The sequence below is a fragment of the Thermobia domestica genome, chromosome 13 (genome assembly GCF_964235325.1).
Source record: "Thermobia domestica chromosome 13, izTheDome1.hap1.1, whole genome shotgun sequence".
In the NCBI taxonomy this organism is placed as follows: domain Eukaryota; kingdom Metazoa; phylum Arthropoda; class Insecta; order Zygentoma; family Lepismatidae; genus Thermobia; species Thermobia domestica.
Genome location: NC_137466.1, coordinates 7,121,724 through 7,143,432, shown reverse-complemented (window position 1 = coordinate 7,143,432; position 21,709 = coordinate 7,121,724). Strand labels below are relative to the sequence as shown.

The window sequence follows — 21,709 nt, the reverse complement described above, 5'->3', positions numbered from 1 at the left end:
GCTTACAGCACCGACCAAAATAGTTGGTATGTCAAATTTTAGTATTCATTCTGTAGGGTTTTGTACATCTGAGATAATCGAGATTTATTCACTTGTAAATAGTGCGTATCTCAACGCCCAAGTGCGTACAATTCCGGCCAAAGCAATTGTTACGGCAAATGATGTACTCACTTTGCCGAATTTATTATTATTATTATTCTGTAGCAAAAGAGATGCTACAGAATATAGACTAAAGCAAACGCCAAAAATACAGGCGGGTTGCGCGCGCAACAAAAAGTGGGTGGAGAGAGCAACAGCTAACAACTAGCAACGTGCGCACTTGCCACATTTATATTTGTCTTGCTCAGTCACTGTCAAGGTTTCATGTTTCGCGCGCGTGTTGAAGATAGGTTACAGCAGAACACAGGCTTTGAGCTGTGGTTGGGTAAACGGCTGTCGTCTGCTTACACCAGCAACAGGAGGGGAAGGAGGTGGCACATGACAAGGGAGAGTTGACAACAGCGAGCTGTAAGGTGCGCGCGCAACCCGCCTATATTTTTGGTGTTTGCTTTAGTGCCGAAAGATTTATACAAGATATCTAAATTTGTTCTCAATATATTACACCAGTACAATCAAAACATATTTTCACTAACAAAATCCTTTAAAAAATAACAAAATAAGGGTTATTCAGCAAATTTATTCCAAAAGTCTTTTTAGATTTCTTTTTTAAATAAAGGTATTGCTTTTGTATCCTTTATGTCTTTAGGCCGACTATTATAAGTTTGTGTACTGTTATGCTTAACGCTATTTATACCATACTTTGTTCTTTAACATTATCAATATCAATATCATTCTTTTTTCTAGTATTATAATTATGTACCTCTTTTATCTTTATTAAAAGTAGATTACTATGTATATTATTTGAAAGTGCATTATGGACATACATACATGATTGAATTTTAATTAATAAATCGAATGACAGTATATTTCATTCCATAAATAAACTCTTACTTGGATAGTCCATAGGTCGACTATACATTACTCTAATGGCTTTCTTTTGTAATATTATGAGTGGTTGTATTTTCGATTTATTAGCATATCCCCAAATAATACACGAATATATCAAATGACTTTGTATATATGCATTGTATACCATTCTTTTTAAGTTCGTTGTTAGGGTTTTTCTAACGCGGAACATAATACCTACAATAAGAATTATTTTCTTTTCTAAATTTTTAATATGTGATTCCCAAGTTAGATGTTGATCTATTATTATCCCTAAATATGTAGTGTATTCACCTCTTTTTACCTCCAAATTTTTAATTCCAATTTTGTTAGACAGAATTATCTTTGACAATGGCTTGTGAAAATTATATAATGAGACTATTCTAAATTTAATGACAACAAGTTTATGCATAACCAATGATATAATGTAGATAAGTCTTCTTTAATGTGTGTTACCAGTTCCTCTACAGTATCAGCTTTATAGAATACATCACTATCGTCAGCAAATAAAGTTATTCTACCTCTTAGATTAAGCAGATGAACATCATTTACATAAATTAAAAAAGTAACGGTCCCGATATGGAACCTTGTGGAACACCATACTCTATTTGAGCCTCATTACTTTCTTTTCCGTTTACTAAGACATATTGTGACCTATCAGACAAGTAACTTTTAAACCATGAAAGAGATATACCTCTGAATCCTAAATTTTCTAGCTTTTTAAGCAATATGTTATGTTTGAATGTATCATATGCTTTCTTTAAATCAAATACATTTTTATTTGCACCAGTGTCCCAAGCTTTGTGCACTTCAGATAACCGAAATATAATCACTTGAAAATAGTGCGTACAGCGCCGAACAAAACTGTTGGTACGTCAACTTTTAGTACTCATTTTGTAGCGTTTCGTGCATCATGTCTCGACTTTTGTGCACTTCGGATAACCGATATATAACCACTTAAAAAAGTGCGTTTACCGATAGCCCAAGTGCGTACAGCAACGACCAAAGAAATTGGTACACCAAATAGTAGTACTTATTCTGTAGAGTTTCGTGCACTATGTCGAGAGATTTTTGCACTTCACATAACTGAAATATGACCACTTGGAAATAGTCCGTATATCAGTAGTGCAAGTACGTGTACCACCGACCAAAGCAGTTGGCACGTCAAATTTTACTACTGATTCTGTAGAGTTTTTGTACACAATGTGTCTAATTTTGTGCACTTCAGATAACCAATTTATTTATTTGCCTGTTTTGCATACAAATGAGAGTATTCTCGAGTACGCATACAGTTGTCAAAATTACAAAATAATTACATATATGCTATATAAAAACTTACAAATAGAGTACATACATCACTACGACTTTTATAGGCTTACACATTCATAACATAACTAACAAAAAACATTTATACATTTTCAAAAAACTCATCTACCGAGTAGCAACATTTATCTACTAAGAACTTGTGAAGGTCAGATTTAAACATAGAATACGATTTGTTTCGTTTTAGAACGTCAGGTAACTTATTGAAAATTCTTTTACAGTTAATATATACGCTTTTTTGAAGAAAAGAGAAATTTTGGGGGATAACATGCAAATTATTACCGAGTCGAGTATTGTATTTATGGACGTTACTGTTTTCAATAAATGTTTGTTACTTACGGTAAACAAGGTAATTTTATATAGATACACACAAGGTAATGGTAATATTTTTTGTACTCGAAAGATGGGCTTGCAAGAAAACTTTGTGACAAACCAAACACAACCCTTAGTGCTTTCTTTTGTAAGCGAAATGTGCTAATACATTCTGTAGAATAACCCCAAAAAATAATAACGTAAGTTATTAAAGAATGGAATTTTGCATAGTATACTGAAACTAAAACCTCTGTTGTGACATTACCTCTTAGTGTACGGAAGCCGAAACAAATACTACTTAATATTTTGTTGAGTTGAGAAATATGCTCATTCCAAGTTAGTTTCGGACTAATGATGACACCAAGAAATTTAGTTGAAATAGAAAAGTCGACTTTTTTTTTTTTTAAAAAAAAATACTATTACATGAGGAATACATTTATTTTGAAGAGGATAATAAACATTTAGCAAGGAAGTTTTATCATTGTTTAAAACTAATTTATTGTTACTTAACCAGTTACTTAATCGTGAAAATGCAGTGTTTAGATTATATTCAATATCATGTCGTGAGTTACCTGTAATAACAACATGGTGTTATCAGCAAATAAAACATTTATTAGGCAACATTTCATGGGTCAAATCATTAATGTATATAAGAAAGAGCAATGAACCTAACATTGATCTTTGAGGTACACCAGTTAGTATTGTATCTTTATAACTACTAACTTATGCATTTTGCCATTATTTTCGTCCGTAATTTGAACTATCTGATGCCTATCCTTCAAGTAAGACTCGATCCATTTATTGGCAGTTCCCCTTATACTATAAAAGCATAATTTTTAAAGGAAGAAATCATGAATTAGATTGTGAAATGCTTTAGTAAGATCAACAAAGAGTCCAATTGCTCATTTTTTACTATTTATCGCATGCATAACAGTACTAAGAAAATCTAAAATTGCAGAATCAGTAGATTTGCCAGTTAAAAACCCATGTTGTGATAATGATATTAGATTATTGGAATGTAGCTAATTCCTTATCCTATTTGACATTACCGTCTAAAAAACTTTTGAAAATAAAGACAAAACGATAGGACGATAATTTCTAATATTGTAACGACTGCCTTTTTGAACAAGGGAATCACTTTAGCCATTTTTAACCGCTGTGGGAAAATGCCTGATTCAAGGGAAAAATTTATTACATGAGTCAGATGGGGAGCAATTATCGAAGCATATATATATATATATTTTTTTTATAATAGTGGACGGTACTTGATCCAGACCTGCAGAACTGCTATTTCTCATGTATTTTTAATAGCTAATAGTTCATCAATAGTTACTGGGGTAACAAAAATACATTTTAAATAAGAAGGTATATTTGAAGAACCACTTGTAACCGCTTAGTGGGATAGAGCACCAACTACCTGAGGAGAAGTTATGAAATAATTATTAAATTTATTTGCAATTTCAGCAGGGTTGGTAATTCTTTTATTGTCGAAAATGACGTCATTCAAATTAGCAATACCATCTTTATTTGTATGTACCGACTGGTGAATAATATTCCACCTGAATATATAACCACCTCAAAATAGTGCGTATACCAATAGCCAAAGTGCTTACAGCGCCGACCATTGCAGTTGTTATGTAAAATGTTAGTACTCTGTAGAATTTTGTGCATAATGTCCCAAGTTTTGTGCACCGTAGATAAACCTAAATATATCCGCTTGAAAATAGCGCATATCTCAACTGCCCAAGTGCGAACAATTTCGGCGAAAGCTAATGGTACGTCAAATGTTTGTACTGACTTTCCACAGTTTTGTGCACCATGCCCCAAGGTTTGTGCACCTCAGATAACCGAAATACATCCACTTCAAAATAATGCGTATCTTACCCGCTTAAGTAAGTACAATTCCGGCCAAAGCAATTTGTACATCAAATGTTAGTAGTCACTTTGAAGAATTTTTGCACGATGTCCCAAGTTTTGTATACCTCAGACAAAATAATAATAATAATAATAATATGTAACAACTTGAAAATACTGTGTATCCCAACCGAAGGAGTGTGTACAATGTCGACAAAGGGAATTATTATTTACTCTGTATTAGTACTTACTCTGTAGTGTCTTGTGCACCATGTCCCGAGTTTTGTGTACCTAAGATAACCGAAATATATCCACTTGAAAATAGTGGTTATAAGTGGGTATACTTGTAGCGAAAGCAATTGGTATGTAAAATGTTAGTACTCACTTCGCAGAGTTTTGTGCACCATGTCTCGAATTTTGTACACTTCAGATAACAAATATATAAAAAAATTTAAAAACAATTCGTATGCGAATTGTCCCAGTGCGTTCAATGGCGATCATGGTAATTGTTATTTCAATGTATTTTTTTGCACTCCCTGCCGCTTCTTGTGTAGCTCAGAGAAGAGAAATATGGGCCTTTGTAATCTATTATCAAGTTGAGTTGATTTTAAGCTTAACGTCCCTTTCATCAGCGAGGCTATGAGAGGGGATGTACAGATTAACGTGGAATCCGAACCACATGAGCTCCCGACAAGAACCGAACTCGGGTCTTGCACTGCAAAAGCATGTACACTAACCGCTTAGCCACGAAGAAGCTCTGAAATCAATTATCGAGTTCATATAAAGATTACCAAGTTATTATGCGAAACATCTTTTCTTGCAATTTTGTGCGGTTATTCCCGAGTTTTCTAGTCCTCTTTTGAACTTACGTGAAGTTACCAACCCTCCCACACACGCAAAACAAACGATTGATTTTGGTTTCGAGTCGAAATTTTTAAGTGGGGGTGGGGCAACTTCACACAGATGCACAGCGAGTGTTATCTCAAACTTCAATAGTGAAATTAGGCAAGAGAGATATATATAGCTTATTACTGGTTATTACCTTCAATATTATAAGGAAACTATCATTGCTTATTTTTAAATATTTTTATTTAATATTTAGGCCTATTCGTTTTATATGTACGCTTATTTTCTCCGTACCGAATACAAGTATGTTTGTTCCCGATTAATTATTTGATTTGTCAACGTTATTTAATATTTAAGTAGATTTTAGCTATTTTTTTTCTCATTTTATTTCGGTTTTGTGGTTTTCGTTTTGATAAAGTGGCAAGTTTTATCAACTTGAGTAGTTATTTCTTTCCAAAAGAATATGGCCTGTATGCTACACTGACATTCCTATAACTAAATTATCCCAGCAGATACCTGAATCCCTTAAATAGCCTTTCAATAAGATGATGATTATTACTATTATCCACTTAAAAATGAAGCTGCGATTGCAGGTATTTGTTCAGGTTTTATTTTAGTCTCCGCTATAGACTGAGTAAACTTAGTTGTAGTGCAACATCTTCACATTCAAATTTTAACTAGCTCAGAATTTTGTCTAATTTTTGTCCACTTTTGTACAATCCGCGGCAGAAAACCTGCAACATGAGGATGTAAGTTTATTGTGAAACTGCGCCTAACAGCACAGGGAATGAGCATAACATCTAAGTGGAACGAATCACGCCAGGATAAAACTCGGCCTCCTCCCGTGCACACGTATTTTGGAGCAAAAGACTTCGTCATTTCACAATAAACTTATATGCTCATGTTGCAGGTTTTTTGCCGCGGATTGTACAACCAAGAAAAAATTTTATATCGCTCAAATTAACAAAGAAGAACCATTTCAACATTTTGGCCACTTCGGTCGTCGGTGACTCCTTTAAATTCGAATTTTAACTAGCTTAGCATTTTCTCCATTTTTGTAGTTTTTTGTACTAATAAGCTAGTGAAAATTCGAATTTTAAGATGTCTCACTACAGGTGATCGAAGTGGCACAATTTTGAAATCAGGTCGCTGGTTTATTTAAATGTTATAGAAATGTTTCTTGGTAGTACAGAAATTGGACAAAATTCGAAGCGTTAAAATTCAAATTTGAAGATGTCGTACTACAGGTGGTCGATGTGGCCAAAATTTCGAATGGTCCTCTTTCGTTTCTTTAGATGTTACATAATTTTTCTTGGTGGTACAAAAATGTAAAAAAAAAAAAAAAAAATCGGACAAAATTATGAACTAATTAAAATTCGAATTTAAAGAAATCACCATACAAGTAATTATATTGGTCAAATTTTGAAATAGCCTTAAAAATCTACAAAATTCTAAGCTAGTTCAAATTCGAATTTGAAGAAGTCAGACTACAGATGATCGAAGTGGCCAAATATTGAAATGGCCCTTCAGCGTTTATTTGGATGAAACATTTTTTTTAACTGGACAAAATTGAACATACTGTGAGCTAGTTAAAATTCCAGTTTGAAGATATAGCACTACAGGTGGTCCGAGTGGCCAACCTTTGAAATGGGCCTTCTTGCTTATTCCAATGGTACATTTTTTTGGTTGGATAAAAGTTGACAAAACTTTAGTAAAGTTCTGAGCTAGTTATATTTCGAATTTTCACTACAGGTGATCGAAGTGGCGAAATTTGGAATTGCCCTCCCTCGTTAATTTGAATGCTACAAATATTTTTCTTTGTTGGACAAAATTATGCACTAGTTTAATTTTGAATTTGTGATGTCGCACTTCAAATAATGGACCGCTTTGGGCTACCTTCAAAAATTTTAATTGTTCTCGGGTTCATTTCTAATATTTTGCTCTGAAAGGGGAATTTGAAGCATTGTTGCACTAAGTTTAATTAATATTACAGAAGATTAAAACCAAAATTTTGAAATTCTGTTAGTTCTGAAGGTTTTAGGAATTACAGAAAGAATCGTGATTGACAAACGTGCACTGCAATTATTTATTTTGATTATCTGACTAATGAAAAAAATAAATGAACTTTCCAAAACATATTTCGGTTATCTGAGGTGCACAAAACTCTACAGAAGGAGTCCTAATATTTGGCACAACTATTCCCTTGATCGACATTGTGCGCGTTCCGGCAGTTGAGATACACTCTATTTTCAAGTGGATATATTTCGGTTATCTCAGGCGCATAAAACGCGGGACATAGTGCAAAAAACTCTGGAAAGTGTGTACTAACATTTGACATACCAATTGCTTTGGTTGGCGCTATACCTACTTTGCGCTATTCGTATACGCACTTATTGGTTATATTTCAGGTATCTGAGTTGAACAAAACTCACGACATGGTGCACAAAACTCTACAGGAAAAGTACTATCATTTGACATACCAACTGCTATGGTCGGTGCTAGACCCCTTTGGGCTACTGGAATACGCATTATTTTCAAGTAGTTATATTTCGGGTATGAGTTGTTGAAAACTCACATGATGCACAAACCTCTACAGAAGTATTAACAATTGGCAAACAAATTGCTTTGGTAGGCGCTATTCGCACCTCGGCTATTGGTATACGCACTATTTGAAAGTAGTTATATTTCGAATATCTGAGTAGCACAAAACTCACGACATGGTGCACAAAACTCTACAGAAGAAGAACCAACATTTGACATACCAATTGCTTTGTTCAGAGCTATACACACTTGGGTATTGGTATAAGCACTATTATCAAGTGGTTACCCCATGCCGTAAACGTCGCCAACACCTAGTGGCCCACTTGCAGGTAAATGTCGATCGTCGCTATAGCGACGCGTCGAAAGACTGCCGCTAGTGTGCCACTGGCGACAGGGTTTCGTCGAACCGAAAGATATATCTACAGTCGGAGTATTGAAGTTGCCACCGCGTAGCAGCGAGGATTTCATTTTGGTCCGCGCTTCTATGATTCGTCGCGGAGAATCGCGAAGGGACCAACACGAACTATCGTCAGTCACGTGCATCCGGTTATTGTTATATGAGTGCGCATAATCGTATGAATTTAGATGACAACTGTAGCCTATCATTTAAAACTAAATATGGGAGAACCATGAAATAAAACAAATAGACGTGCGTTTTGTTATAAAATTACATGGCGAAGGGATTTTATCTAAGTTCAAACGGTTATCGTCGAATATACACGATTACAGGAGCACTCTGATTAGCTAAATTAGAAATACCTCAATGACTTATGCCTCTACAAGCGACGTTTACTCCATCGCTTCCGTGGCTAAGTCGGAAGAGCACGCCCCTAGTAATCCAACGGTTGGTGGTTCGCGCCTGCCTGGGACACGTAATTTTTTACTTTTTAAAAGTGTTTTTAGACTCTCCTTAATGTAGCAAATAACGCATATAGGCGACTTAACATATTTTGGGGGGAGTAATTTTGTTCATTGGCATTTCGTCGTGTGTCTGCCGCTGGTGGTATAATTTTCAAAACGGAAGTGGGGCCACCGTGGATCGAAGCTGCGGGGCGGCAATTTTTGGTGAGATATCTCTAGTTACGAGATATCCTACTTTTTCGTATGCAAGAAGAGATGATTTTCACGAAATTTTCCATCAATTTTCTGAACGAGTTTATCAATGACCACTGGTTGCCTGCCACTCCTCTTTTCGTCATGACTGTTTCTTCGTCCAATTTTAAATGAGCGAACCGATTCACGAGTAAGTTTTTCTCATCACACTTGCTCCATACACGGCACAATGTTCTGTATGAAAAGCTGTTGCCGAATATTGTTTTGCTGTAAGAAAACATAAGCAGCTCTCATCTCGCTCATGACGGGGATTTATATTGCAGCACAGATTCTGACTGAGATGCTACAAAGATGGAACTAGCGATGTGGAAACCTTCACTCTACCACAGCTGAATGCAGGCTGATCTACTACGCACGTCTTTCCGAAGATAGTAGCGCTTAACCTTCTAGCTCACACAGTGACCAATCGGTGGTTACTTTGTGCGAGCGTGCCTCGATTGAACAAATCACACTAAATTAAGAGTGATAAGATAACTAGATACGTATTCATTTCAAAGTGAAAGATCTGTGTTCCACTGGACAAAAACTATAATACACTTAAGTTTATTGAAATAGTAAATAACAGTTCAAAGCCTTCGTGTTACTTCAGCGCTTTTTGTTAGAAAGATTTGCTCAAAACTAAGACAAAACTTAAGAGAAATTTAATTTTCGATTATGTCAAACCTTTCAGTAAACTAAAGAAATTGTTGAGTTGATTTTAGTTTAGCGTCCCTTTCAGCAGTGTTAAAATAAGAGACCAGGAATTTGAATTACTAATGTATAAATAAATTGAACACTGTTCTTAAAAGGCCAAATACCAATAAAGGAAAGTGAAAACTAACATAAATCTTTGTTGTTATTGCAGTACGTTACCCTTCCTTACATTTCTGTAACACAAAACGAGAAGATCTAAAACATAAAGATGAAACTATGATTATATACTAAAACAATAAACTTAAAAGTAAATGATTAAGATGAAAAGCTAAAATAAACAAATTTCTTAGCATGTATATAAAATAGTAGAGACCAAATGGAAACACAACGCTAATTGAGTAAAATACTTAAAATACAGAAAATAAAGTCTCTTGGAAAACTAGGAGGTAACACAAAAGAAAAATAAACATTCTTCATACGTTTGGAAATGTTTTTAATTATTAACTACGTATGTGTTGAAGAATCTTTTCGTCATATTCAGGGATCCTACAGATTTTAATAATCGGCAATATTCCAATAAAATAAGCCTAAAGAAACACCATTACGAAAGTGGTAGAAGGTGTCAACGCTTATGTGACATTTCTTTTAAAAAAGAAAGAAAAATTAGTGATTGTACAATAAGAAATTAAATAACGAAAAGAAAGTTAAATTATTTCAAAGAACTAAACATATCATTATTGTTCTTTTAAAATCAATGCTCCAACAATATATTTGTTAATGTAACTCAAACACCTAGAACAAGGCAGATACATATATTTATGTATGGTGCAGGATTCTATCTTATTCAAGAATTACATGACAATCTCGTTTATAACTGCATTTAAAATATTTTTAAAAATAAAGAAAATAGACTTGATCTCCTAAATTCGTTACACAATTATACACTTAAAAATAGTAAACATCCACTCTTACACTAGTAGTTATACTGGAGGTAATAAATTATGACACACAATTGGATACTTATACGAACTTTTACGGAGAAATGAAATTAATGCGTATCAATCATATCCAATATGAGAGACCGTATTTCGGGGATGAGACTTTCCACTGATAGCCTTCCTAGCTAACGCCATTGTTTTGCATGTATTAATACGTAATAAATGAACAGAGTTGTAAAGGACACGTTTTGTCCTTTTTTCTGGAAGAAAACTTGGGGGGATGAATGAATTTATTGGGCAACACGTAGTTAAAATCACAACTGGAATGTTAACCTGTGTCGTCTGTCCGATGCTCTCCGATAATGGAAATGTGATACCGTGCTCGAAGGAGTAGCTATCTTAGAACTTAACAGCAAATTAAAATTATTCAAATTTAATGTGTGAAAGAGTTAAAAGTGAGTATTTGAGACTTTGTAAGCTGTGGGTCTTCTTCAAAACAGCTAGTAAGTATAGATTTACTCTCACTTGTGCTTGTGCTATGTGAAAACTGCTTTTTTCTTCCATTTGTGCAGCTCTAACATTTTGCTTAATACGTATATAATTAGTCAAATGTGACATAGTATGTGGCGTTTCAAACTCGATAGGTTCCAGTATCTCCTGTTACACTCTTCGCAAATATAAGGCTTCTCACCGCTATGTTTCAGCATATGATTTTCTAAACTAGATTTCTTAGAAAATCCTTTGGCACAGTCCATGCATGAAAAAGGTTTCTCACTAACATGTACAAGCATGTGTTTAATTAGTGTTGACTTTATATTGAATATTTTACCACACTGTTCGCACGTATGAGGCCCCTGTTTTGTATGTGTTACCATGTGTCCTAGCAAACTATGTCTATGACGAAACTTTTTCCCACACTCGTTGCAAATATAAGGCCTATCACGTGTGTGAGATAACATGTGCCGATCCAAAGTTGATTTTAAACGAAATAACTTGCCACACTCCAAGCAATTATGACGCATCTCATCTATGTGAATTAACATATGATTTCTTAAACTTGATTTGTTAGTAAATTTCATACCACACCTTTTACAATTATGACGAATTTCAACTCCATGTACTGACAAATGGACTAATAAACTAGTTTTATGACGAAATCTTTTTTTACACTTTTCGCAGGCATAAGGTTTTTTACATGAGTGAATTAACATGTGCCTTTCCAAACTTCGTTTTGCACTAAGTACCTTGCCACATTGGCGGCAAGTATAAAGTGAAGAAGCTGTATGCGTTACCATGTGGTTCTTCAAATAGCTTTTCAGAGTAAAACGCCTGTCACACTGCGTGCAAATATGAGGTTTCTCACCTGTATGCACTAGCATGTGGTTTCTCAGTTGTATTCTTTTACTAAATCTCTTCTCACACTGCACGCAAATATGAGGTTTCTGACCTGTGTGTAGTAACATATGGCACTTCCAAGTTGCCTTTAAACGATATAGCTTACCACAATCTGGACAAGTGTAAGGTTTTTCACCTGTGTGGACTGACATGTGCATTTTTAAATTTGATTCTGAACTGAATATCTTATAACAGTGATGACAGGTACGAGAGTTTTTAACTGCAAGATTAAATTGTTCGTTTTCTGAAGTCGGCGTATTCCCTTTCCTGAAAACAGTAAATTTGTATAAAGTATAATGGAAAATATGTTTTAATTACCAAAACCGAAAAAAACTGCATGGGTCGGACCTCAATATTTTAAAAATTAACGTTTTTTCCAATATAAAATATTTGAGCTATACGGAAAACAGCAATTATAGAGAGAGCTATTAAATAAACTTATAGTAACAATAGATAATATTTATATTCCTTAAATTCAATATAAAAATCAACAGTAATCTTTAATTTTGTATTTTTAAGTTCTTTTTTAAAATCTTTACAGAAGTCTCCAGCAAGTGTTTCAATACTCAGAGTAATTTTCTTACACAACTAAGATAAGTCGCATCGCCAGTTTCGAAATTCGTACTTATTATTACACACAGTATTAACTGAAAGCAGTTGCTTACATATTCTCGATATATCAAATGTAAATAATAAAGAACGACGCTCCTATGGTATAACAGTAACATGTTACAATTGGATGGAAACATATAAATAGAAAATATGCGCACGAATTGGGTATTGCTGGTGGTAATGATGACTTAAAGGAAAACAAGATACTTAAGAAATCATAACCAAAGTAATGTATATGTTCATAGGTGTTTCTGTTCTGTAATAGCCCTTGCGCTTACAGGTTTCTTTTTTCTTAGTGCGCAACAAATTCGTTTTTAATACAGTCCCGCGACGGGCGACATGGCAGGCGTCGTGGAACTGTAGGCCCATGGTCGCCATTGAGGTATGTCCTCAAAACAGATAACGCATTCCAAGTCCGTTGAATAATAGGCTGGCATGATGGAAACCACATAATCACAATGCCCGCTCGGTTAATTGAGTATTACCGTGACGTAACAGATGGAATTATTCCAATACATGAATGCACTGTACGTGTATACGAGCGAATGAACATAATATCATCTGATACTTCAACATTGAATATACTAACTAGATTATAATGCTACTTCAATTTAAATAATTGAGACCGTTTAAATATAAAGTTCTATTTACAGTTCAAATACATCAACAGTAGTAACACCTGGAATATCAATGAAAATGTGAAATTTTATTAAGCAAATAACGTTTCTTTCAGGAATAAAAAGACTAGATTATAATGAACATGTTCCCTTTTACCAACCGTATTAACAGAACGTAGGAATCACAGAACGTAAGTACCCATTTCAATAATATTTATACATGCAATATTATCAAACTTCAGAAGCCACTGTTTGCTTTACCACAGCACGTTTCACATTAGTGTACCAGATATCGTCTTTGAATTAAGAATCAATTGTACTTTTAGTACACTTAGGAAGATAAGTCGCATCGCCAGTTTTGAAATTCGTACTTATTATTACACATAGTATTAACTTTAATTATACTTTATTTCTTTATATTATTAGTATTAACTTCTTTATATCAATAATTATCTTATACTATTCAATTACGTAGAAATGCAATGACCTATCACCTATATTATTGTATTAATAAAGTATTATTTTCCTTTTGGGTGCAAAATGTCGTAAGCTGGTATTTCAATGCTGAATTCCTAGTGGCAATGATGAATCAAGCTATTAGTAAAACGTGCATGTATTCTTTATTATTTCTGTATTGGTACTCTCGACGATTCATGTATTGATAATAACGTGCATGTATTCTTTATTATTTCTGTATTGGTACTCTCAACGATTCTACGCATGATAAATTGACTTTTGCTTCGGCAGGCCAATAAGATGCAAATTTACCAAATATAGATGATTGAGTTATTTCCAGAATCTGTTTTGTTAACTGTTGATTTTGATTATAATATGGACTTACAATATTTCTATGAATTTTGATGAATTAGCATTGCCCCTGGAGTTTTGAAGAAAAGGGGCAGAGCCCCTAAGCGTATTACTTACAGGTTCATGTTATTCAGAAGATTAATTTTCAAAACTTCAGATAATATTGCTTATTGTCTTGTATCAGTGTAATTAAGTATATTATTTTTTTCTTTCTTATTTTAGTTTCAAGGGATTCGGGCCAAATTCCAAGTTATTTTTCACAGTCTCCTGGTGTAGATTAGGAATAACGTCATCTTAAAGCACTAATAACAAATATAATAACTTAAACGAACAATGAGCAAACCCTTAACACATTTATGTAGGTGCAGGATTGTAATGCGTACACCAAATGGTGGAGCATTAAAGTTTTCTTTATCACTTTTTGTAATATATTAATTCTCTGTTTAGCGTCCTTATGTGGCAGCTGGGTCTTCTGTAGATTAGAGTATAATTTCAGTTCATAGTAATGTATTAAGTTGATCAAGTAAAGCTATAGTATGTAAAGTTATAATTTATAATTATTTTTATCACAAAATTACATGATTTTATATCTTACTGTTATAGCTAGTTATCAGACGAAGCTAAATTGTTAAGTGGATATATAGCTAAAAGATCTCAAGTCGGAGACCTATATTCACGTATCCATTTAAATTCAAAGAGAGAAAAAAATATATACATTCGAACTTAATATTTTAGCGTAATTGATTCTATGAACAAAAACGAGTTCAAGTAGTAATTGCTTTAGAACAAACGAAAAACAACAAACTATCCAAAGTAGGAAAATTAAAAACAACGCAAATTTCTGGTAGAATGCAACTCATCCTACCCATCTATTATATCAGAGATAGAGAGGAAAACGATACACTTCTTCTTAAAGTGTTAAAGATCACACGTAACAACGTAAACCACATTTATTGCAATGTCAAATAACAACCTTCATGATAGAGTAATTTTTTTAATACAAAAAATAGCAAAAAAAAAAAAAAAAAAAAACATTAAACCGAAATTGGAAAGGCCAATATGTCTTTTGCTCATTTTGATGAGGTAAGGGCGATTATTTAATAGCGGGATTGTAAACTAACTATTCTTCCAGCGAAGTGTTTATTATACTCTGTTATATTGTAATTTTTGTAAGTAATACGAAGTAATTTCTGATATGTCGTTTCGTAAATAAATAGAAAATTTGATTTAGAAGTACGCACGCAAACATTGATGTAACAAAATCATTTAAATGACAAAACTGTATTCTAAAATATGTATACACACTAAACTCATGCATAAAGTTGTAGGTTTGTTAAGACGATTTTCAAAATAAGAGCCAAAATTGATTTGAATGATTATTAAGGAACAGTGGTATATCCAGAATTTCATCAAAAGGACTCATGCTTCCAAGCATTACCGCTAGAAAAGAATTATAAATATACATTAAAATAGTAAATGATTTTTTTTCCGGCTAGGCTAAAGAAAACGGTAATGATGAGAATTGAATGAAGAACGTGAGAGCAAACGAGAGAACCCCGATAAAAGCCACGCACACGGTGTTTGTCCACAACAAAGTACACTTGGTTTTAATGGGAATCGAATCAGGGACCCCACGCACCAGAGGCAAATGCTCTACCAGTGAGTCACGGAGGCCTCAGACTGATTTCAAGTTGCCTGGTGCATTTATTTTTACTTTGGATATTCAGTGCTCTTCGTCCCAAGTATCCACATTGCTGGCGCTGCTATTAGTAACGTATCCATACTTCGGGATCACTTGATGGCTTGTTAATGATGGAGATATCTTCTGCTATTGTTCATAGCCAACACATGGCCAGGATATTACAAAACAGTATCTCAGGAACACCTCACTTAAAGGTGATAAAACACTATATAGACTTCTCATTGAAGGAAAGGAGAATAATGTTATAGGAGTTTCGAGAATTGTCGTTTTGTAGTGAGGGAGAAACGAGAGAATTTCTAAATTTTTCATCAGATGGAAGAGTCGTTGTTTATATTTGTGATCACATCAAGTAAAAATGACTGACAAGTTCGAAATGAATTTTAGAACATAGCCAGTACCTACGTTGGGCTATTTCCATCGTGGTGTTCGATTCATGAGCGTAATTTAGACATGAGAGGTTCAAAATTTACGCAAAAAATATCTCAACATTCTCTTAAAGTAGAACTATAGAACTCGACATATAAATACCAGTTTTTGGATGGAAAGAGGGAATTTCTTACATTTTTGCACCTGGACATAGACGTCTATTATTTTGTCATCGCATTACCGTAAAACAGCTAAACCACTTGAAATTTACTTTAAAACAGTAACTAACTACCTCAAGCTTGGATGTTAACGTATCATTTTGATTAAAGCGTAACCAAAGGAAAAAGGGAGGAAAAAACCTTATGCCAGAAATAAGTAGAACTCTTCTTATATTTTCTCATTATACTTTCATTAAAATGTGTATATTGAGGACAAACGGGAAAAAGTTCTTTAGTATAAACCTATTTTCACCGTTTGAAAAATGTAAATGTCAGCTAGTATACTATAAACTAAGATCAACGTTGACGGGATCTTCATCATGCTAGAACGGCGTCGTCGGTATTTACCTCATTCTGGAATTGTATAGTAACATTTTGAATAAAACGTCTATGTTAAGAAGTAGAGGGAGTTCTGAATTAATGCTAGAACATTTATGTCCTTCACGTTAGGGATATAAAACTCGCTTTTCAATCTCCTCACTCAAACGAAGCAGATACTTGTCATTCTTCCTGAAAATTCCACATTTAAGGCGAAAGGGTTAATTTATGCAACTCTTTTCTCGACAATCAAATTGATGTTACCTGATTCATCATCACGGAAACACGGCTGAACCTATTACAATTAATTTTTTAACATGGTTAGTCATGTTTATTTATTCCATAGTAAATTTGCGATAAATATTACTAATCTCCTATCTTAAATGTATTTATAATACTGACAGATTGCGCTACGTTCATCAATAATTGGTCATGTTTCTTTCTTTCCATAGGAAAACCTATGTTCTATTTAATGATGCTTTACCGTTGATCATAGGTTAATACTGCAGAACCGCTTTACTGTATGTTATCACACTACACCAGTGTTTGTTTTCGATATGTTTGGTTGTCTCTCACCATTCTGTTGCAGCAGATACAGGTACTCACATTGATTATCGTCTTTCAACATCTGTAATTATTGATCCTTGCTTTGAATGAGTGAACACAATTTAAAGGATGATTACAATGTTAATAATTTCATTCTCTCCATCATCTAAGTTATTTTCTTGAATTTTTTTCGTTTACGAAACCTAATTTAAAAGAAATTCCTTCTATATCATCCATAATACAAAATGATTTCGCTTTTTCTCTGTACAGACAGATAACCTATTTTTATACAGTGACAGTAGGATTCAAATTGATAACAAAAATAAGAAAATAAAGTAAGGAAACAACACAAAACCAGTCGCAAATCAACAAGTGAACACGTTTCGAAACAAATAAAGCAATTGAACGAATGTAATAAAAATATATTTAATTGAATGTGTTATTAGCAATAACCAAAATGTGAAGTACAATATACTTCAAAACTAATGCTAAATATACGAATGGAGTGAGTGATAAACAAACGCCTTGAACAATTAGAATAACATATTTATAAATTAAAGAGGTGTGTCTAATACCCTATAGCTTCCCAGTACCGGTGACATGAACCATGGTGAGAATCAACATATAAAATGCTAGAGATCCAAATACGAAACTATTGCACGCTGCACCTAATTGCACTGCTAATAAGATACAATTGAATTTTCTGAATTGAAGACGAATTCAGAAATCTCTCTCACAGCACCTAGCATGAGGGAAAAAAATGTTTAAAACAAAATGCTGGTACTATTTAACGAAGATAAATTTTGGAATAAAACGTGGGGCATCGCATTTGGGGAAACCTCAATGAAATTAGCTTGCACATATTACAGCCTCAACTACCAAGAATCGGAAATATTTTTTCAAGCCTATTTATTTTTTTTTCGTAGAATCTGAATCTGCATTAAAAAAAACTGAGGGATCCACTTTAAATTTCCGAAGTTGCCTACAACCGTGAACCCAGCAGATGGAGAGGATTAATAAATCACAAATAGATTTTCCTTTCAAAGTAATACAACTGTTTCCAACATTTATTTCTTTATGAATATTTTCGCAGATATTTTGGAAACTTAGATCAAAGAAAAATTTACAATATTAACAGGAGTTGGACAAAAAAATCTAGAACGTCTGCAAAAGTGTGAAAATCATGCCTAGTATGGCGTGGGGTCTTCTTTTGCTTCCAAAACAGCTTGGATCGGACGTATACAGCTCCTGAAGCATGGTGTGTGGAATTTTGAACCATTTTTCTTACAAAACATGCTCCAGTTCCTTAAGGGATGCTAGTGGAGGGTAATGAGACCGAACACGTGTTTCAATCTCAGACCACAATGGCTCAATGATGTTCAGATCTGGTGATTGTGGGACACAGGGGAGGTGTAATAGCTCCAGGTCATGCTCCTCAAACCATGATTTCACCATTTTTGCAGCGTGACAGGGTGCCAAATCATATTGGTAGATGCCATCACCATCTAGGAACAATATTTGGGCCGTGGGTAGAACATGGTCCTTCAAAACGGCCTCATACACCTTAGCACTCATCATTCCATGCAGGGCTATGATGGGAACTGCAGAAAACCACGATATCACTGCCCATAATTTAACAGAACCACCCCCATGCTTTACAGTTGGAAGCAGACAGTCTCTATCATAAGCCTGCGACGGTGTTCTTCATACGTAAACACGACCGGTTGTTAGAAACAAAGTGAAGGTCCATTCGTCGGACTACATTACGCGTTTCCACTTCTCATGAGTCCACGTCTTGTGGTCCTTGCACTACTGAATACGCCTGTTAGCATTTACTGCTGTGACCAGGGGTTTGGCGATAGTGCCCCTGCCATGAATTTTCATTTTATGAAGTTCCCGTTACACTGTTTTCGATGAAACCAGGTTTTGTAGGCCGGAATTGAGTTCAGACGTAATTTTCATTGCAGTGGTCTTCCTTTTAGCTGCTACAATCCGTTTTAATGCCCTCCGGTCCCTATCCGACAGGATTGCCTTTCGACCATTGTTGTGCTTTGCAGACGTCGTTTGCCCATGAATAGTGTATGCCCTCGTGACATTAGACACAGTGCCTTTCGATACCCCCACAATGTTTGCCCTTGTTGCCACTGAAGCTCCAACGAGACGGACACCAACGATCATGCCTCTTTGGAAGTCTGTCAGGTCGCCAATTTTGCCACACCACTTTCACATCACGACACTTACAGGTGAGCTGGTTCCTGTTGACGGAAGAGAAAGGTTTACATGACACATTGAAAACTAAAAACGATCGGCAACCGCAACACGTTGTACAATGGAGGGCCAAACTTATGTGTCCTGTATGAAATGTTTTTAAATTTTTTTGTCTTCCCCTGTATATGCAGAATGGACGATTTATCCTGATATTCCATCGTAATTTTGTAGATACGAAACGCTGGAATTTCTAACCACGCTACTATCGGAAGGTATCTGAACACAACCAGATTAAATGCTGTCACTCCATACCGTTATGCTATAGATATCTTAAATTTTCATGCAAAACAAACACTTACAATATCACATTTATTATGCAGCATTGCGAACTAAGAACGGTACAGTACAACAAACATAGAAAAACGATCAAATATTTAATGATTGTAGAATAATAATATCATCAATTACACAAACGGGCCAGTGCTCATCATACGTATGTAAGTATCCTTTACTACGGTCATAATATGTTGTATTTCGAACAAAGTTACAATAAAGTGAAAATTCCTTCAGAAAGGCGGATAGAGAACGTTAAAATGTATGCATAAAATATAGTATTGGATTGAAATTAATTTATAGTTTTCAAAGAATATTAATTCGAAAAACTGTCTAGCTAAGCACATTTATTTATGTTTACAATAAGCACAAAAGTCATAACGCAGTTTACAAATATTTGGTATTTCACAAAATGAAAGAAGATATAAAATTTTGGGTTGTTTTATACATCGTTCAAAACGGTGTATTTAAGAAAAAACTTCTTGAAACAATTATTTATTTACTTCGCTTTTAGAATATCACGCCAATCGTTTTCGGTAAGTGTAATTGCAAACTCTTAGGGTGACAATCTTATAAAGCGCTGCAAATTTTAGTAATATTTTCTATATGTCCGAAATTTCTGTAAACAATATTTCGGTGTTCACACGTATCGAAAAACGCCTATTAAATTAGGTAAGTTACTTGGTTAAGCAATTTAAAAAAAAAATGGCTTTGAAAAAATAAACAAATTTTCAATCCATTGTATCTTTGCTCCTATTCACTCAACTATTGTACGTCATAGTGCGAGATACTAAAAACCTAAAAATGTGTAATGCCACATTCGTCTCACTTTCGTTATTACTACCTTAAAGGTCCCCAATAAACGGTCGACCCTATATATTAGTACAGGGTGAACCAATTACCTTGAAGCGATCTTGTAACTTTTAAAATAATAGACAAAAAACACTCAAATTTTATATCATTCAAAATCAGCAGGAGACATATTTTGACTCATTCTCTGGTACCGCTAGTTTAACTATAGCGACAACTCAATTAAATTTATATATATATTTTTTTTAAATAGTAATACATCAGTTTATTATAAATCTCAATTTTACATGTTAAATGAAAACTTACAGTATCATATTCGTTAATCAGTTTTGTAAACTATGGATGCCACAGTGTCATTAACAAAATTTGGTGGCTTCTACAGGAGTGAGATTGACGAAGTACGGGACATCCAAAGAGGTTTGGTGTCTAATAATGATAATGAAATCTTTAAGTCTTACGTCCCACGATTATGTGGGCTAAGCTAAAGCAGAAGGTGATCAAAAGGAATGAATAAATGGGAGGAAACGGAAGAACCCCGAGAAAGCCAACGCACACTGTTTGTCCACTGCAAAGTCAACTTGGCGTGAGCTGGGATCCAACCAGGGACACAACGCACCAGAGGTGAACGCTCTACCACTGAGCCACCGAGGCTCATACAATGATAATGATTGCGTGCATTCAGAACATGTAGCAACAAGTTTACAAATAATTGAAACTGAATTTTTTCAAAACTCATGGTTTCCAAAACAAAATAAAACAAAAAAAATGAAATCACCAAATCTGAAACTCAAACGTGGCTCATATCCTTTAAATTTTCTTCAAATTTTGCACATGTGTTACGGTACTTAAACGTAACACACCTTGAAAATTTTACAGCTCTACTTTAAAGGGGACTGCTGTAGGAGCCATTCAAAATTTAGGGGTTTTGTGCAAAAACCACGTAAGTCCACCTTCGACTTAAAGTACTGAAACCACTAGATCCCTGGAGATATTGAAGCTATTTCAAAATGGTTTTCACTAAAACAGTCTAAGAATTTGTAGCATTTAAGACGTTGTAGTAATGAACTTTCCAATTGGGGTTAAGCATTTGAATTTCACCATCAAAAAGAAAAAAAGAAAAAATGTCAAAATTTGGCAATTATTTCTGAAAAAGGCCCACCTAACCTTAACCTTAAATTTTCAAAATATGTAGCTCTGGTGTTCCTCTTTAACATATAAAAAAATTAGGAGGTT

General features: G+C 34.4%; 1 protein-coding gene across 5 annotated transcripts in view; it reads right to left on the bottom strand.

Annotated features, from left to right (window-relative positions):
* Positions 1-324: 324 nt before the first annotated feature.
* The window catches only part of LOC145668003 (uncharacterized), a 51,623-nt gene continuing 30,238 nt past the window's right edge, over positions 325-21,709 (bottom strand). For all 5 annotated transcript variants that reach the window (XM_081735449.1, XM_081735451.1, XM_081735448.1 and 2 more), the window contains one exon: positions 325-12,206. In XM_081735449.1, coding sequence (XP_081591575.1) covers positions 11,150-12,206 — 1,057 coding nt within the window. In that variant the 3' untranslated portion in view covers positions 325-11,149. The remainder of the gene's footprint in view (positions 12,207-21,709) is intronic.